The sequence below is a fragment of the Carassius auratus genome, chromosome 25, assembly GCF_003368295.1.
Source record: "Carassius auratus strain Wakin chromosome 25, ASM336829v1, whole genome shotgun sequence".
In the NCBI taxonomy this organism is placed as follows: domain Eukaryota; kingdom Metazoa; phylum Chordata; class Actinopteri; order Cypriniformes; family Cyprinidae; genus Carassius; species Carassius auratus.
In genome coordinates this window covers 11200893-11218448 of record NC_039267.1, presented here as the reverse complement: position 1 = coordinate 11218448, position 17556 = coordinate 11200893, and the positions used below count along the sequence as shown (strand labels likewise).

At 39.5% G+C, this 17556-nt stretch overlaps 1 protein-coding gene across 1 annotated transcript in view; it reads left to right on the top strand.

Annotated features, from left to right (window-relative positions):
• map1ab (microtubule-associated protein 1Ab) overlaps positions 1–17016 on the top strand; it is a 39118-nt gene extending 22102 nt beyond the window's left edge. Inside the window, 11 exon segments of the mRNA XM_026201836.1 lie at positions 1663–1745; positions 1926–2063; positions 2151–5772; positions 5810–6628; positions 6759–7613; positions 7773–8660; positions 8761–9927; positions 10041–12308; positions 12311–12493; positions 13760–13989; positions 14251–17016. Coding sequence (XP_026057621.1) covers positions 1663–1745; positions 1926–2063; positions 2151–5772; positions 5810–6628; positions 6759–7613; positions 7773–8660; positions 8761–9927; positions 10041–12308; positions 12311–12493; positions 13760–13989; positions 14251–14406 — 10409 coding nt within the window. The 3' untranslated portion in view covers positions 14407–17016.
• Positions 17017–17556: the final 540 nt, after the last annotated feature.

Genomic DNA, 17556 nt, shown 5'->3' with positions numbered 1-17556 from the left:
GGCTCCCCTCAACCAGCACTGGGCTCAGCCAAGGCTGCTGTTGGAACAACAACTCCCCCAGAAGTGCACTGCAGTGCAGCTCTTGTGTTCCTCCCCCCACTTCCAGAGACACCTGATCAAGGCTGTCTCCATGGCCACTTGCTGTGTATCGCTATGTCAATCCTGTGGACTGAGGCACCTAGATTTGATGCCAGGAGTAGCGACTCTCCAGACCTACACATACAAGAACTTTTACATACATACAAACACACGTACACACGTATATAATAGAAATGCATTCACCCCCCCCCCATCCCTCTCCTTCGCCGCTTTGTACCGCCAGTCTGACTGTGCTGGGTTACCTCCACCCACCCACTCCCCTCCCCTGGTGCAAGTCGTGTGTTTTTCATGCTGTACTGATTATGAGCTTATGTTGGTGAGGTGTTTTTTCCTGTTCCCACACTGTACTCCCCACAGGATGATAGTCTGGGGGTTGTTTTTTTTCTCCTCCCCTCCCTCATGTTATGCTGTATTTCTTCCTTAATCCCCTGTCTTTCTGTCCTGTCTACCCCCTTGTCATATTGTATGTATGGACAGGTTAATGGCTAATTTTCGCTGGTACCTGGAATTTTCTGAACCACAGACAACATCAGAGACGTCTTACCTGGGCTAAGGAGAAGAAGAACTGGACTGTTGCCCAGTGGTCCAAAGTCCTCTTTTCAGATGAGAGCAAGTTTTGTATTTCATTTGGAAAACAAGGTCCTAGAGTCTGGAGGAAGGGTGGAGAAGCTCATAGCCTAAGTCGCTTGAAGTCCAGTGTTAAGCTTCCACAGTCTGTGATGATTTGGGTTGCAATGTCATCTACTGGTGTTGTTCCATTGTGTTTTTTGAAAACCAAAGTCACTGCACCCGTTTACCAAGAAATGTTGTAGCACCTCATGCTTCCTGCTGCTGACCAATTTTTGAAGATGCTGATTTCATTTTCCAAAAGGATTTGGCACCTGCCCACACTGCCAAAACTTGGTTAAATGACCATGGTGTTGGTGTGCTTGACTGGCCAGCAAACTCACCAGACCTGAACCCCATAGAGAATCTATGGGGTATTTTCAAGAGGAAAATGAGAACATGAGACCAATGCAGATGAGCTGAAGGCCACTGTCAAAGAAACCTGGGCTTCCATACCACCTCAGCAGTGCCACAAACTGATCACCGTAAATTGATATACTTTCCAGAAGGCCAACAATTTACTCAAATAGTTTTTAATTTTTGTATTCTAATTTTTGAGATGGTGGTGGGTTTTTGTTAAATGTGAGCCAACATTATCACAATTAAAAGAACCAAAGACTTAAACTACTGTGTTCATTGAATTTATGAAATACACGAGTTTCACAATTTGAGTTGAATTACTGAAATAAATTAACTTTACCACAACATTCTAATTTATTGAGAGGCACCTGTATTAATTACTAGCATCTTAAAAAATGTTGAAAAGCCAATAGAAAGCACAGTCATTTCTCTTAAGGGATTTGTAGTAGAATATGGTTTACTGTCTTTCTAAACCTTAAGCCTCAAATGCTCATTTCTTTTTCTTTCTGTACGAGAGTATCCTTCTTTACAGGATGACCTGTACATAGATATTTGTATCTTAATAGCAACAAGAAAAAACATATTTATTTCTTCCAGGTCAAAGGACCCTGCACCACAAAAGTGATGTTCTTGAAACGGTTGTATTAGTGAATCCATCAGAAGATACTGTTATCTCTGAGGTAAGTTATTTAAAGAAAATCTCTGGACAAGCTGCTATATATTTCTAATGAAGATACAGTAAATAATAGCTTTGATGTTAGAATGAATAACCTTGTTAAAGTATAACCTTGCTGCAAACAGAATGACTCTAATAGAATAATGTGTTTTAAATGTCCTCTTTGTCTCTTATCATGTCCTAGATCCATTGTCTTGTATCTGACCCAGCTGTGCACAAGCTGCTAGTCCTGAGTGGGCAGAGTTCTGACCAAGGTGACCTGGTTCTCCAAACTGGAGTTCTCAGTCATCAGACCTTCTCACGTGTGTTTGCTGATCCTGGGGCAAGTTTAGATAATATAATTGTATTTATATTTAATATATATATATATATATTGTGACTAATTTTGGACTTGTTTTTTCTCATGTAGGTCAGTAATTCACTGGTGAAATCCAGCTCTGGACAGCGGGCATCACTAACTGTGTCTTGCCGTGGTGAGGCAGGCTGGAGTTCTCTGGGGCAACAGCAACGCATTAGGGAGTTGCTGAATTATAGGCTGAATCCAGAGCCCATACTTCCTAAGATGGAGGGGGTCACTGAGTTTACAGAATACATATCTGAGACTGTGGATGTACCATGCCCTTTTGACCTTCTTGAGCCTCCAACCTCTGGAGGATTCCTAAAGCTGTCAAAGCCTTGCTGCTACATCTTTCCTGGTGGACGGGGGGATTCGGCACTTTTTGCCGTCAATGGTTTTAACATTCTGATTGATGGTGGCTCTGACAGAAAGTCATGCTTCTGGAAGCTTGTCAGACATTTAGATCGTATTGATTCTGTCCTTTTAACCCATATTGGTGCTGATAATCTTCCCGGGATCAATGGACTCCTTCAAAGGAAGGTTGCAGAACAAGAGGAAGAACAGTCTCAAGGCTCAACCACCTACAGTGATTGGATGAAGAACCTGATATCACCCGAGCTCGGAGTTGTGTTCTTCAATGTACCTGAGAAGCTTCGCACATCAGAATCGAATTTGAAAGTCAAGCGAAGCATTGAGGAAGCCTCTCTTACATTGCAGTACCTTAACAAGCTAGGAATTAAGCCTGAGCCTCTTTTTCGAGTAGTTACTAATACAATTGAGCCCATCACTCTTTTTCACAAGATGGGTGTGGGCAGGTTAGATATGTTTGTCCTGAATCCTGTGAAGGACAGTAAGGAAATGCAGTTCCTCATGCAGAAGTGGGCAGGTAACAGCAAGGCCAAGACAGGGATAGTACTTCCCAATGGAAAAGAGGGAGAAATATCTGTACCGTATTTGACATCTATTACTGCTCTTGTTGTTTGGCTCCCTGCCAACCCTACAGAAAAAATAATCAGAGTTTTGTTTCCAGGAAATGCACCGCAGAACAAAATCCTTGAAGGGCTTGAAAAGTTGAAGCACCTTGATTTCTTGCGGTATCCAATAGCCACCCAAAAAGACATAAATTCTGGTGTTTCACCTTCAGCAGTAAAACAAACAAAGCTAAAGCAAAGAACTGACAGCAAAGAAAGTCTCAAATCATCTCCCAAGACTCAAGCACCAGCTAAGCCTTTTAAGAAAGAAACCGATGAGCATGAGGATGTATCCATTGTCGACATAAAGAGTGACTCAGTCAATGAGAACAAGATTGAGAAAAAAGAAGAAAAGAAGCACACCAAGCCACTGAAACCAAAAGCAGATGTGACAGAAAAGAAAAAATTATTGAAGGACAAATCACTGAAAAAACACCCCAAGGAAAGGGTGTCTAAAATGGATGAAAAGAAAGACAAAGAAAAGAGGGAAGTTAAAAAAGAAAAACGTGATATTAAAAAAGATGATGTTGTAAAAAAAGATGAGAAGAAGTTTAAAACCAAGGACACTCCAAAACCTGAACTGAGAAAAATAACTAAACCTGACCTGAAACCTTTTACTCCAGAGGTCAGAAAGACACTCCACAAGGCCAAAACCCAAGGGAAACCCAAAACAATAAAGAGCAAACCTACAACTGCCAAGGTAGAGAGTGCAGAGATTGTGGTCCAACCAGTGGCTGAAAAGACTGAGCCTGAGAAACCGGAAAAAGGGACAGGAGAAGTAATATCTGCTCCATCTACTCCAGAAGATTTAACAAAAGACTTTGATGAAATGAGATCCACTGAAACAACAGATCAATCTGAAGCTCCTAAAAGTGTCCTTACGGTCTCTGAATTACCAGCTGAAAAAGACAATGAAACTACAAATGTTGCAGAAGCACAAGAACAAGATCATGTTACAGAAACTGATATTGTGGAACAAAAAACTACAGAGAAAGAAGTAGCACCATCAGCAGAAATCCAAGAAGTGCTATCAGCAGAAGTGAAAGAACAAGAGGATGAGACCCAAACATCAGAATTAGAGAAATTTGAGGATGAGGGTGCTGCAATTGAAGATGAAGATGAGGAGGAGGTTGAGATACAACCTGTTAAGAAGAGGATAGAGGAGGAGGAAGAGGAGGAAGACATGGGAATAGGAGATGAAGAGGATGAAGGGACAACAAAGGAAACCAAAGATTTAGAGGGTGTGGACAGAAAACATGAAGTTGAGGAAATGGAGAAACAAAAACAAGTGGAGGAAAGAAAGACTCAAGCTGAAGAGGAGCAGTTTGAAGAAGAGGATGTGATTGAAAAAGCGGAGCTAGAGGAGGCAGAGGATTTGGATGCCATTGCAGATGAAGAAATAAAGGATTTCTCTGCTGAGAAAGTCAAAGAAGAAGAAGAGGATGTATACTTGTCAAATGTTGGAGGTGTTACAGCTGGCATTACCTCTACAGCCCAAGGAGCTGCAGCAGCAGAAAACATATCATACATTCAGGATGAAACCATCCCTGGTTACTCTGAGACTGAACAAACCATCTCAGATGAGGAGATCCATGAAGAAGCAGAGGAAAGGATTCCACACCTTCAATATGAGGTTGGTAGCTATGATGTCTCGGTCCCAGACCAACCAGGCTCATTTGATGCCATCCATGGAATGAGAGAAATGCAAGCTGCTGCAATGGGCAATGGAACAGGCAAAGTATTGATCGGTGCACAGGAGCCACCTATTTCCATCTACACCAGCATATTTGCTGCACCATTAGCTGAAGAAGAACATGTTTCTTCAGCAACATCTATAACAGAGTATGACAAACTGTCTTCTTTACCCACTTCCGTTGCAGAAGATCAGTCAGTGGCATCCGTCACTGCACCTCAGACTGAAGACACTGGAAAAAGTTCCCTTGTCTTGGATACCGTTCAACCGGTTACTCAGACTGATGCCACCCAAGGAAAAGACTACCTACATTCAGCGGGTACCATCTCACCAACATCCTCCTTAGAGGAAGACAAGTGTTTCAAATCATCTCCCTCTGAGGAATCTCCACCACTTCCCTTAGAAGGTAAAACTGAGGGAATTGAGATGGCTGTCCATTACGGTGATGAAGAGGAGGATGAATATGAGGATCAAACACCAAATGTTGACATTTCACTTGGAAAGTTACAAGAATCTTATGCCTCACCTGATAAAATAGAGCACAAGGAGACAGAAATGGACAAACCCAAAAGTCCTGTGCCTTTAGTTCCTGATACTTCATCTGAGATTGAGAAGGCATCAGTATCACCTTCTAGGGAGGACTCATCTTATGAAGTACAAACAATTCTCTCCTCCCCATCTCACAGTGTTACTAAGCTTCCTGTTGCTGAAGCTAGTGTTTTTCCAGATGTGGAAGACCGATGCATTAGTCCTGATGACAGCACTGTAAAAATGGCTTCTCCTACACATTCTGAACCACCTAGTGCATCTCACTCTCCGCTCAGAATGTCACCTGTGGAGGGGAAGGATAAAGTTCCTCTTATAGAGACTCATCAAGAACCAGGACTGCCAGTTAGCCCCATTGAAATTGAATCTGAAAAGGAGAGTGTAAAACAAAAACCTGGTATTTTAGATGAGAAAGAAATACCTCAAGCGGAGGAGGATGAAAAAAAAGAGAACCCAGGAAGCAACCTTTGCACCATCTCTACTTGTTGATGACTTGTCAGCTAAAAAAGAAAGTCTACCAGTTCTACCATCAAAAGAAATAAGTGATACAAAGGTAATGCCTGATCCAAGTGTTGAAAAGAAGGGCAAAGTTGAAGAGGACATAAAAGAGAGCAGCAAGGCTGTAATTCTTGAGGATAAAGATACCAAATTATCTGATGATCATGACATTGAAGAAACCTGTGATTTAAAAGTGTCTACAGACAAAGAAGAGAAAAGAGAGAAGGAGAAAGAAAAGGAGGATGAGAGAGATGATATCAAAGGACAACATAAGGATGAAGACCAATTCTTAAAGTATTCAGAGGTTACGGATAAAGGTGATGTAATATCAGGACCAGAAAAAGCAGCATTGCCCTCTAAAGAGGATTTTGATAAGAAAAATTTAAATGAAGAAGAGTTTCCAGAAAAGAGTTTCCCAGCAGTTCTGGAAAGTTCTGAGATAGAAAAACTGGAGAATGAAAAAGACGAAATTCAGTCAGAGAAAGCTAAAATATCTTCTAAATTTGACAAGGAATCCAAACAGAAAGATCTGACTGATATATCTTGTCAGTCCATAGAAAGCCTAGATATAAAAGCAGAAACATCAGCATCTCAGGAAGTAGCCAAAACATATATGGAAACACAAGTCACTGTAGAGACAGATGTTACAACTAAACCAGAAAAGACCTCGGAACAGAAATCTGAATCAGTTGATTTTACACTTGAACAGGTGGCTTTGGAGGAAACTGATTCATCTGTCTGTATAAGACCACTTAAGGAAGATACAGATGGCCTCAAATCTCAAATACAACAGTTAAGTGAAAAACCAGATGTTATACTGAAAGATGAAGAAAAGGTAGAAAGTAAAAGTGAGGCTGGACTGACATATGAGAAAATGATTTCAGCTGCCAAAGAACACCAAGACTCTATGGATACAAATGTAGAGAAAGTAAAATCTGTAATGCCAGAGCAAATTTCTCTCTCAAAAACCAGATGTTCAGTCTACAGAGATGCATGTAGAAGCTTCCATTATAGAGAAGGATATTTCTGATAAAGATGATCAAGAATCTAAAGGGATGCCAGCACAAGAGATGAAACCTCATAGTTTAGAGGCAACTCTAAGTGAGACTGAAATTACTAGTAAACAAGATGAAGACTTAAAGGAGAAGCTATTGGAAGAAACTCAAACCACACAACAATTAGAAAAAGCAGCTGTATCATACAAAGAAGAGTCTCAAATAACAAATTCCATCATTTCACAGGACACAGATAAAACTAGCCAAGATATAGAAACTGTAGAGGACACTAAATCCATAACACAAATTTCCAGTTCAGACAAAATGGATTCCTTACCAATATTAGACCAAGAAGCTAAAGACGAACAACTAGAATTAAGCCAAGGCCAAGTTTTGCTGTCTGAATCTGAGAAATTAGATTTGTCCTTTGAAGATGATCAGGACCAGAAAAATAAAGAGTTTGTGAAGCTAACTAGCAAACCAGATGAAGAGTCTACAGAAAGTCAGACTTATGAAAAAAGAGATATGCATACTATCTCTAAATCTGATTTTGATTCTGAAGTGAAGAGTGGACCCCAGACAATAACAGAGAAAGAAGATGTGCCAGCTAAAGAGGATGAAATAAGCAAAGGCATATTTGTCAAATCTGAACAACCAGTCAAGTTTGAAGACATTTCCCCAAAACCGCATGAATCTAAAGATAAGTGTGCGGAGGATACTCAACTTCAGATATCTACAGATCAATCAGTATTCATGATTGCCACTGCTAAAAACGACCAACAGTATGAAGAAAAACACACTGAAGACATTGAAACTGAAGAGCTTCAACCAAGCATGGTGACAGATGTGCCATCTGACACAAAACAAAGAACATCAGACAATATCTGTGGAAGAAAAGCCAGAACAGATTCCAACAGAAACAAAAACTCTGGATTCAAAATCAGAACATGATACTTCAGACACACTGAAGAAAACAGATCTTCCATTGCAGAAGATAAAACAACCGATTCAAAAGTGAGCAAAAAGCTAGAGGAGAAATTAATTAAAGAAGATGCATCAAAATTGGTGTCAGATGAATTAGACAGCAAAATGGACTTGGGAGCCAAACCAAAATCTTTGGTAGAATCTTCAGAACAAATGTTTGAGACCTCAGATCTTAGTTGTAAAGAAAAAGTGGAATTGAAAGATGAACCTAAAGGAGATATGAAACAAGACACATCATTTCATGAAACAGATACGTTCCCATCATCAGACATTGGATTCAAATTAAATTTAGATTATAAAGAAAAATTCATTGAAGAAGCCTCCTCAACTGTGGACAAAACAAAAGACGCCAAGTCAACCTTTGAAACTACATTTCCAACCAAATTTTCAGATGAAGATGAAAGTACTGAGGAGGATGAAGGAGATGCTGTTTGTATGGGAGGGGCTGGTTCAAGACCATTGTCAGTGGAACCTTGGAAGTATGAAGAACCAAAGGCAAGCAGTTCTGAGACAAGTATGAAAAAAGAGGAAATTGTGGCCAATTTAGAGTTGACTAGAGATTACAGTGGAACATCACCTGAACCAGAGAAGGAGTGTAAGGTGGATACCACATCCCTTACACCACCTTCTACAGATACAAGTACTAAAGCTGTATCCGAGACTCTAACTGAGAGCAAACCAACAAGTATCACACTGCCCAGCTCTGACAGTCAGGCAAGTGTTGAGGATGACCAACATGAAGCATTGCTTTCTTCAAAGGAAGCAGTAAAACCGGAGAAGGAGGCTGAGAGGGAAAGGGAAGGAGAACGAGAGATTGCCTCTCCAGGGTTAGAGACACATTCTGATTTTCAAAAGACTGGCAGTGCTGATGAGAAATGTGCTGAAAAGTCTGATAGTGAGAAAATTAAATCTGATGACAAGATGACTTATGAAGTGGAAAAAGAAAGCTATGAAGCCTCTAAATATGAGCCATATGAAAAAGCCTGTTTCTAAAGACACTGAGAAAGGAAGAGAGGAAGAGGACCAGTACCCTAGTCTGGATAGAGATTTAGATGACAAAAAATCAAGTCAGGCCACATTGCTTGGAGCTGCTTGTTCAGTAGAGGAACAAAGTGATGAAGAGCCAGTGTCTTTCAGCAAGGTTGATTACCAGACCTCTCCAAGTATTCACAGCAGCCACAGTGCCTATTCAGAGCAAGACAATAAGGAGCGATACCAAGAAGAAGATTTGGTTAGAGAAGATAGACCAGATCTTTTTGTTGACACCAGTTCTACATTTGACAGCAAAGCCACTTCGGCAGCAGGTTCAAGCTTGTTTACCTCTAGTGATGTGCAAGATAAATCTGAGAAATTGGAGAGAGAAGAGAAGGAGAAAGAGGACACACATTCTCATCTTCAAGGAAAAGATGATGGAAGTCATATTAAATTGCCAGATAAAGAGCCATGTACATCTGCTTCCAGCCTTTCAAAAACTGATACACAAGAGAAAGACCAGAAAACAGAAGGAACATTGGCAATGCCTCATTCAGAGGACCTGGACAAGACCAAAAGCCATGTGACTGAAGCTTCCTCTCCACAAGGACTTCTTACATCATCACAAGATAAAAGTCTTCAGAGTCTAACAACTTCATCAACATCTGCTTCCGATGAGAAGAAAATGGAGAGTCCAATCTCAAGTGAAGGTAACAAAGATAAAAACAAACTCTATTCAGCTGAAAGCCAAAGCGACCCGTTTTCTTCTGGTCGATACTCACCACCTGAAAAGGACATGCTTCCTGCCAGGTTATCACCTGAAGATCCCAACACCAGCACTCCTGGTTCTTCAGGGCAGTCCATGAAAGTTGAAGACAATGTTCTTGCCCTTGAGTGCTCTGGAAAAACAGATTCTCTTTCCAGCAAGTCATTAATCGTGAGTACAGAGACAGAGGAATGCTTGGTCAGAAGCCAAAAAATATTTGCAGAAGAAGAGGATGACTTTGAGGAGGAGGAAGATGCAAGTGACTTGGACATTGAAAAAGGTGCCAGAGAGATGTCTGAAAAAGAGTCCAAAGTAGCATTTGATAGCATGACTATATCTAAACCACTTGAAACAAAACAAGGAGATACTACTGGTTACTTAGCATCTGGAGCATCTGCAGAAGATCTACAGATAGATACATCTGGTGATTCATCCACAAAAAAGTCTGCCATAACAGAGCCTTCATCAGTACCTGCAGAGCACAAGGATGTAATCAGCAAAGAGGATGAACAGTTCAAGAAAAAGATTCTTGTTTAGTCCACTATGACATTCCCAAACCCAGCGATGACAAACTTGAACCACAGAAAACATCTGATAAAAAGCACGAATTGACTGAATTTCAAGCTGTTGCTCAATCAGCCACGTCTGATGCAACTTACTCATCATCTTCATCCTTTAGTTACTCTTCCTCAACATCTGCCTCATATTCAACTGGTCAACATCCTGGAGAAGGCCTAGAATCATTGATTAATATTCCTAGTGTCCAACTACGATCAGATGGAGACAGTATATCATATGAGTACTCATCGCTAAAAGAGGAAGAGTCACCCACTATGGATTTACCATGTTTAAAAAAAGATGAATACATGGAAATCACAGACCGAATGACACCTGCTACAATTACAGCTGAATCAATATCTAGTCTTGCCAGGTTTTCTCCTCTCAGTCCCTTGGAGGAATCCAAATCATTACTTCAAGATCAAACATCATCAGCAGAGGAAAAGTCAGAGGAGGATATGTCAAGCATTAAATCTGACACGGATCATGTCTCTCTTTCTAAACATGTAGCAGAGCCACATTCCTCAAAATCACCAGAATCAGCAACTTCTGAGCATGCAACTCACCCAACTGAGGTGGCATCTGCGACATCTCTTGAGTTTAAAATTGCACCTTTGGAGAAGGCTGACTCTACAGACAAACAGTTGCAGGAAAAATCCTCTGATGATGAGCCTGAGGATAACAAAAGCAGTTTTGAGGAAGGAACCTTACCATGTAGAATTGAATGTGAAAGATCTTCAGCTACTGAAAATTTAAGCACAGCATCTTTACCAGAACAACTTTCTGATGTAAAACCCTCAACCACAATATTATGTTCATTTGATCTGCAAACCAAAGATGGAACAACAGAAATGAAAAGTTCTCAGAAGGGGGCAGATACAACATGTGGGCCTCTCACTACCAACACACAAAGTGAACAAAGTATGAAACAAGAAGGGGCAGAGAAAACTGAGAAAATTAAAGACTTGCCTGAAAAAGTACAGGAGGGGGTTGAAATGAAAGAAGCAAAAGTGAGCAAAATGGAATATGAAGAGGAACGTGAGACAGATGAGAAAGGAGGAGTAAACCATGTAGCAATGGAGGAAGAACAGATAAAAGCTGAAAAGATGGTTGAGGTGAAGTCAGGAAAGATGGGAGAGAGTCTAGGTGATGGCAAGAAGTCAGAGCAGCAAAGCGATTGTGAAGGGAAAATGGAGCAGTCGAAAGAAAAAAAAGAGGTAGAACAAACTGAAACAATTGTAGAAAAGGAATGTAAAGAAAAAATGGAAGAGAAGAAAGAGCAAACAGAAGAAAAGATGATGGAAGAAGACAGCAAAAAAACAGATACAGTTGAGTCCAGCCAGCATAGTAGTACCTTTGGGTCCACAATGCAGCATGAAAATAAGGATGAGAATGAAAAAGAGGTTCATGAGAGTATAAAGGAGGAAAAGGGGGGTGAAGAAAAGGAAATAAAGGATGATTCAAAAGAACATCCACCAACTCCACTATCAGGAGCACAGGCTTGTTATCCTGAGGTCTCCAAGAAGTCAGATGAGGAATTCACTCGACCTTCTGATCTTGGTATGGAGGCCACGTCCTCGCATTCACCTTCGCTCTTTAAACACCGTAAAGGAGATGTCTCTCCATCCTTCATTAATCCAAGCCCACAGGAACTATCGAGTGAGGATGAAGAGGAAGATGCTAGAAGTGATCATTCAAGGGATGATGATGGTGATGAGCGTGAGCAGCATTCTATCAAAAGGAGATCTCATAAGCAACATCATCATCATCCCCACAGTCACCATGAAGATGGTAAGGAGGGATCTCACTGCATACTGAGTGGTACATCTACTGGGCAAGGCATTATGCTAGCAGGGGAGGAAACTCCTCCTACATCTTTGAGCGAGTCACTACCATCTCAGTCTGACTCAGATGTTCCTCCAGAGACTGAGGAATGTCCTTCAATTACAGCAGAAGGGAACCTTGATTCTGATGAAGATGCAGAACATCTACCTGTGGACAAAATGTCTGCAGCTGGCGGCAGTGGAGGAAGTCATCATTCGTCCTCCCCGAGGAGTCACGATCCCCCGCCCATTCCAATGAAAGACACTCTTCCTCACCCTCCGCACCCTGATGTGTGCATGGTGGACCCAGAGGCCCTTCTTAATGGCCAGACCCACACTGAACGACCAGTGAAGAAAGACCTAAAAACAAATAGAGGCTTGAGGAAGACGCTAGGAAAGTCTGCATCACCGGCACGTAAAGGAGAAACAAAAGCAGGAGATCTAGTACCCCTGTGAAGCAGACATCCAAAGACTCCTCACCTCATGATCTTAAAAGAAAAGATTCGGAGAAGACTTTTCGTCTGTCTAAAATGTCTGAGACACAGGGATCCAGAGGAGACATCTACAACCCAGGAAGAGGACTGGTTAATGGTGTTAAGAGTAATGCAGGTACAAACATGCATAACATTAGTACCATATCAGTTATTAAGTAATGTTAGAGATTTTAAAAATGTATCAGTTAATATTGAATATTTAACTGTGCATGTTAATTAACCTACCCACCTTTTTCTTCCCGTAAAATGGGCATAAATTCTATGGGTCTGGCTTCTGGTTTCAGCCGCATCCAGCTATTTTTTAGCTAAACAGAACAGTTCTTTTTGCTGCTTGATATTGAAAATTGGTGTCTTACCATATTATTTTAATGTATTATCTTAATTATAAACACACTGGTTTGTAGAGCAAATAGTTTACCGTTTACTGCATGTTGTTATTCTTCTCGTTATTTCCTTATAGCGGATAATGAACCAAAAGTCTTGCCTATAGGCTTACTTCCACACTGAAGAAAAAGGTGGATATCTACATTTAGATTATCTCCACGGTCATGTAATACTCAAATTAATTTTTCAAAAACTATATTTAATGCTTTAAAAAGTAATCTTTGCTCAAATTTTCATCCATTTTCATACTGTAAATTATAATATTGTGATACCTAAATTCACTTGTAGCATTTAAAATAACTTTTTGTTTTAGTGTTTTTTAAAGCTGCAGTAGGTAACTTTTGTAAATATATATTTTTTACATATTTGTTAAACCTGTCATTATGTCCTGACAGTAGAATATGAGACAGATAATCTGTGAAAAAATCAAGCTCCTCTGGCTCCTCCCAGTGGTCCTATTGCCATTTGCAGTTACAGACCACTCCCGGTAAGAAACAACCAATCAGAGCTGCGGTCCATAACTTTGTTTGTTTTCAAAATGTAGAAAAATGTATATAATAAGCGAGTACACCATGAATCCATTTTCCAAACCGTGTTTTTAGCTTGTCCTGAATCACTAGGGTGCACCTATAATAAGTGTTTATATTCGGACTATTTTAGATTGCTTCGGGGATACCGCGGCGGAGTAACCCAGTACCTTTGTGATTCTTCATAGACATAAACAGAGAGAAGTAGCTCCGGCTATGATGTTCTTCCGCAAGACGCAAGCAGTTCTGTTTATTAACCGCTAAAGCGTCAAAAGTTCCCTACCGCAGCTTTAATTATTGTTTTAAATTTATTTCGAAAAACGAGTACAGAATTTTAATGTTGTCCATTCAATGGCAATCAATCATAACATGCAAGAAATATCAGTAAAAGCCAGACAAATATCTCAACTGTACAGCAATGGTTCTTCATTAAACCACACGTGCAAATAACCAGTGGTATATTCTTTTAGGCTCCAACCTGAAATCCATTGCTGGGAATCCACCTGGACCACCCATCTATGTCGATCTAGCTTACGTTCCCAACCACTGCAGTGCTAAAAATGTTGATCAAGAATTCTTCAAGCGAGTGCGAGCAGCATACTATGTCGTCAGTGGAAATGACCCAGGCAGTGGTGAACCCAGCCGTGCCGTTCTAGATGCACTCCTAGAAGGGAAAGCACAATGGGGCACTAATCTACAGGTATGATTTGACTTTACACTTAAATGAAATATATGGATGAGTATGTTTTTATGATTGATGTAGTAATCCCCTAAAACGGGGACTTTCAAACTGGTGTCAAGTATGGCAAAAAAAGGGGGGGGGGGGTTTGGCCAGTTTCAGTGCATTCAAGATATTAATTAAACATGTTTAATGTAAGGATTTAAAACCCCTAACCTAAGGTCTTGCTTGAAAGCAAAAACTGCAATTCATAGTTAATCTGACCATCTTCTTCTCATCTAGGTCACTTTAATCCCTACACATGACACAGAGGTAACCCGGGACTGGTATCAGCAGACCCATGAGAAACAGCAGGACCTGAATATAATGGTCTTGGCCAGCAGCAGCACAGTGGTTATGCAGGATGAATCTTTCCCAGCCTGCAAAATAGAATTTTGAATTGGTTTTCTATTTAGAGCTTTCCATTCATTCCTCATTCATTTCTAATCTTTTAGGTTTAGATGAGTTACTCCACCCACAGCATTCCATCCGCTGCCATTTACAGTTTGTATTCTAATCCTTAAAAATTCAACAAAATCCTAGTGCTGTCAAAGGACTTTATTATAAGCTTTGGTCCTGAATCTATTTGTACATTTTTGTTTGCATCTGCAATGCTTTGGCAGAAAACTGAATGTTCACTAGCTAGCTGCTATGAAATAATTATATAATGTTAAGTAGGCTAATGTTGCATTGAAAATGTTGTTTTCTCATATTCTTCAACATAACTTAAGAGACCAAGATTTTATCCTGCCTGGAATTTGAATTCAAAGCACAAAAAATGCCCTCTGAGAATTGGTTAATACATCATCTGATTAATGTTTCACATCCTTTATCATCAATTTTAGCAGACATACCACCTATAGACACAGTTTCCTGGGAGAACATACTTTTAACATAAGGTCAGAAGGCCTTAGAGCAAACAACCTCTGAGAACAGACTCAAAAAAAGTTCAGAGTAGCTGTCTTGTGAGCTACGTTTACAATGAGGCTAGACAAGTCTCCCCATGTGATCACATACCAGCAGATGAGTGAAGAAAGAAATAACTGTACTCTAAATTGCTAATCCAATGAGAAACTGTCAAATCTCAATTCTTTCAAATGACGATTTACGATATCAAACATAATCCAAGATTTGTGTCCCTTAGGTGACAAAGATGGATCTTTTTCTATTCAAACGTCTAATCAGTCTAGCACTCAATAATATGATAGTAGTGAAGACTGTACATGTATATGTACATGATTTTAAAAGTAAAGCAAAGTAGATGGTATCTTTCAAACTACTAACCCACTGATATGACAGATTTTGGGTGACTAGACTCTAACATGATAGTGTGGCTCAGGATATAGAAGGTAAAAAGTTATAGAAAGAATAAGAGTTTTGTGTTTTTTCAGTATTGCAAGTGCTGTACTAAAGCATGCTGCTCTCTAGCTTGGACTAAATGTTGTTAGTATATTAATCTAGTGATATGCTTTGGGGATCTGTTGGGGTCCAGATCTCTTCAAAAGCATACTAATAACGAGCAGCTTGAATACCATCTGCCCATTAATTGAGTAGACCACCATTAGAGTTGCCAATTACATGATGTTCTGTCGATTGAGTAAAAATATTACAAAAATGTAAAGACAAACAACAGTATCGCTTCAAATAATCTGTTTCAATTTTTTGGTGTAAAGGATTCAGACTTGTGACAAGTTGAATGTTTTGTTTGTGTGTTGTTGACATACTTGACCTATTTTTTTTTTTCTTCTCCAAGCTGAGATTCTCTGGCTTCTCAAGCACTTTAGGTTTAACTTGATTGAAAGGAAACTGGTGGAAATTACACTATGTATCAAAATGTAGCAGTAGAGACATTTGTTATAGAGAGACTAATCAACAAGAGTGAATATTTGTTTTCACGGTTGCTGTGAGAGCAGACAGTGAGGGTTACCCTCGTGCCTTTTGTGTGTTGTTTAACAAAGAAAATCCTTAGTTATTACATACTTATACATGCACATGCATTTATTTTGGATTAACTAAAATTCGAAAAGCTATAAAAGTTTAAATTGACTGGGAAGTGTGAGTATTATCAAACAGCAGGCATTTATAATAACTACTTTGTTGCACCTAGTACAATTGCACTTTTTTTTTTAAATTAAATCAGTTTGGTAGGCAGGCAGGCATCCTCATGTAAATAATTATGTAACAACTTAATTTATTTGAAAAAACAAATATACAAATTTCAATTAAAATGACTGATCAACATTTGTGTTTTGGTCTGGCAATGTGGACAAGAACTTATTTAGCTAGTTATTATCTAAATTAAATTGTATGGTGGTCTGTTATAGAGAACAAATACTCGTAGGCCCAGTTTAATAGACAGGAGCTTAGCCTAAACCAGGATTAGGCCATACTTCAATTAGGACATTTAATTAATTTTTTTACAAACATGCCTTAGAGAAAAGCGTTACTGGTGTACATCTTTAGACAAAACAAAAGCACTGGCATGTTTTAAGATCAGTCCGAGCAAATTTCTTTCAGTTGAAACAGCTCAGATTTACATTTTAGTCTAGGCCTAGGCTTAAGTCTTGTCTGTGAAACCAGGGGTTAAAGTACTAGAACAGGGACAGTTTAAGATACAGTTTTGACTTTTTTTTTTGAATTTTGCAATTTTTATTGCTTATATCTTTACAAAGAATATAAATTCAGCCTAACCTAAAGTTATATAATTTACAAAACAATCTAACAATTAGTGTTTCTGTTTGCACTGGAGGCAAGAAAACTAATTAGCAATCTGTCATTTGCTCGATGTAACAGTGGCTCTACATTTTCAGTTACATTGTGAACAGTTTCTTCGATAGCAAAACATCAAGACCTCATTGGTAAATGCACATTTGTTTTGTCCTGGAAAGAACCTTTGCTTTCAAAGGCAGTAGTGCCATCATCCATCCTGTTAGAAAACAAGCTCTGAAACACTGCACCCCTAACCCTAATCCAGTATATTCACAGGGAGTGGATAGTTTTTAGCCTGCTTTAAGTTTTTGTCTTGTTTTTTAATGTAAAAGTCAGTATTAAGCATTGCTGTAGACTTAATTTTGTGTTATTTTAATCTAGATTTAAGTTCACTCAGAGAAGTTGTCTTTGAGATGGTCAAAGTGACAGGGTCTTTGTGTACTTTTACTTGCTGAGAACGCACACACAGGTTAGTAATGGTGGTCAAAGCCTAAGAACTCAGCTGTAGGGCCTCAGAAAGCCTTGAGGATTACACTAGTTTATTGGTTAGATACAGAATTATTCGCAAAATCACACCCAATTCCACCGGTGTACGCAAACCCACACTAAGACCAAATTCATTTATTTTTTTGCTAGAGGGATTGTTAAAATGGGCTGACTCTGTACTGTACCTTGTATGGTATGGATATATTTTCATATTTGAAAATATGAGTGTTTTATTTCAAATACCTGGCCTTAGTAACAAGTACTGTATGTTCTTGTTAATTAGCTGTGATTCTTCTGTTAAAGATGAATGCACTAACTTGAATAATATTTTTGAATGTAAAAGTTGCTTTGCTG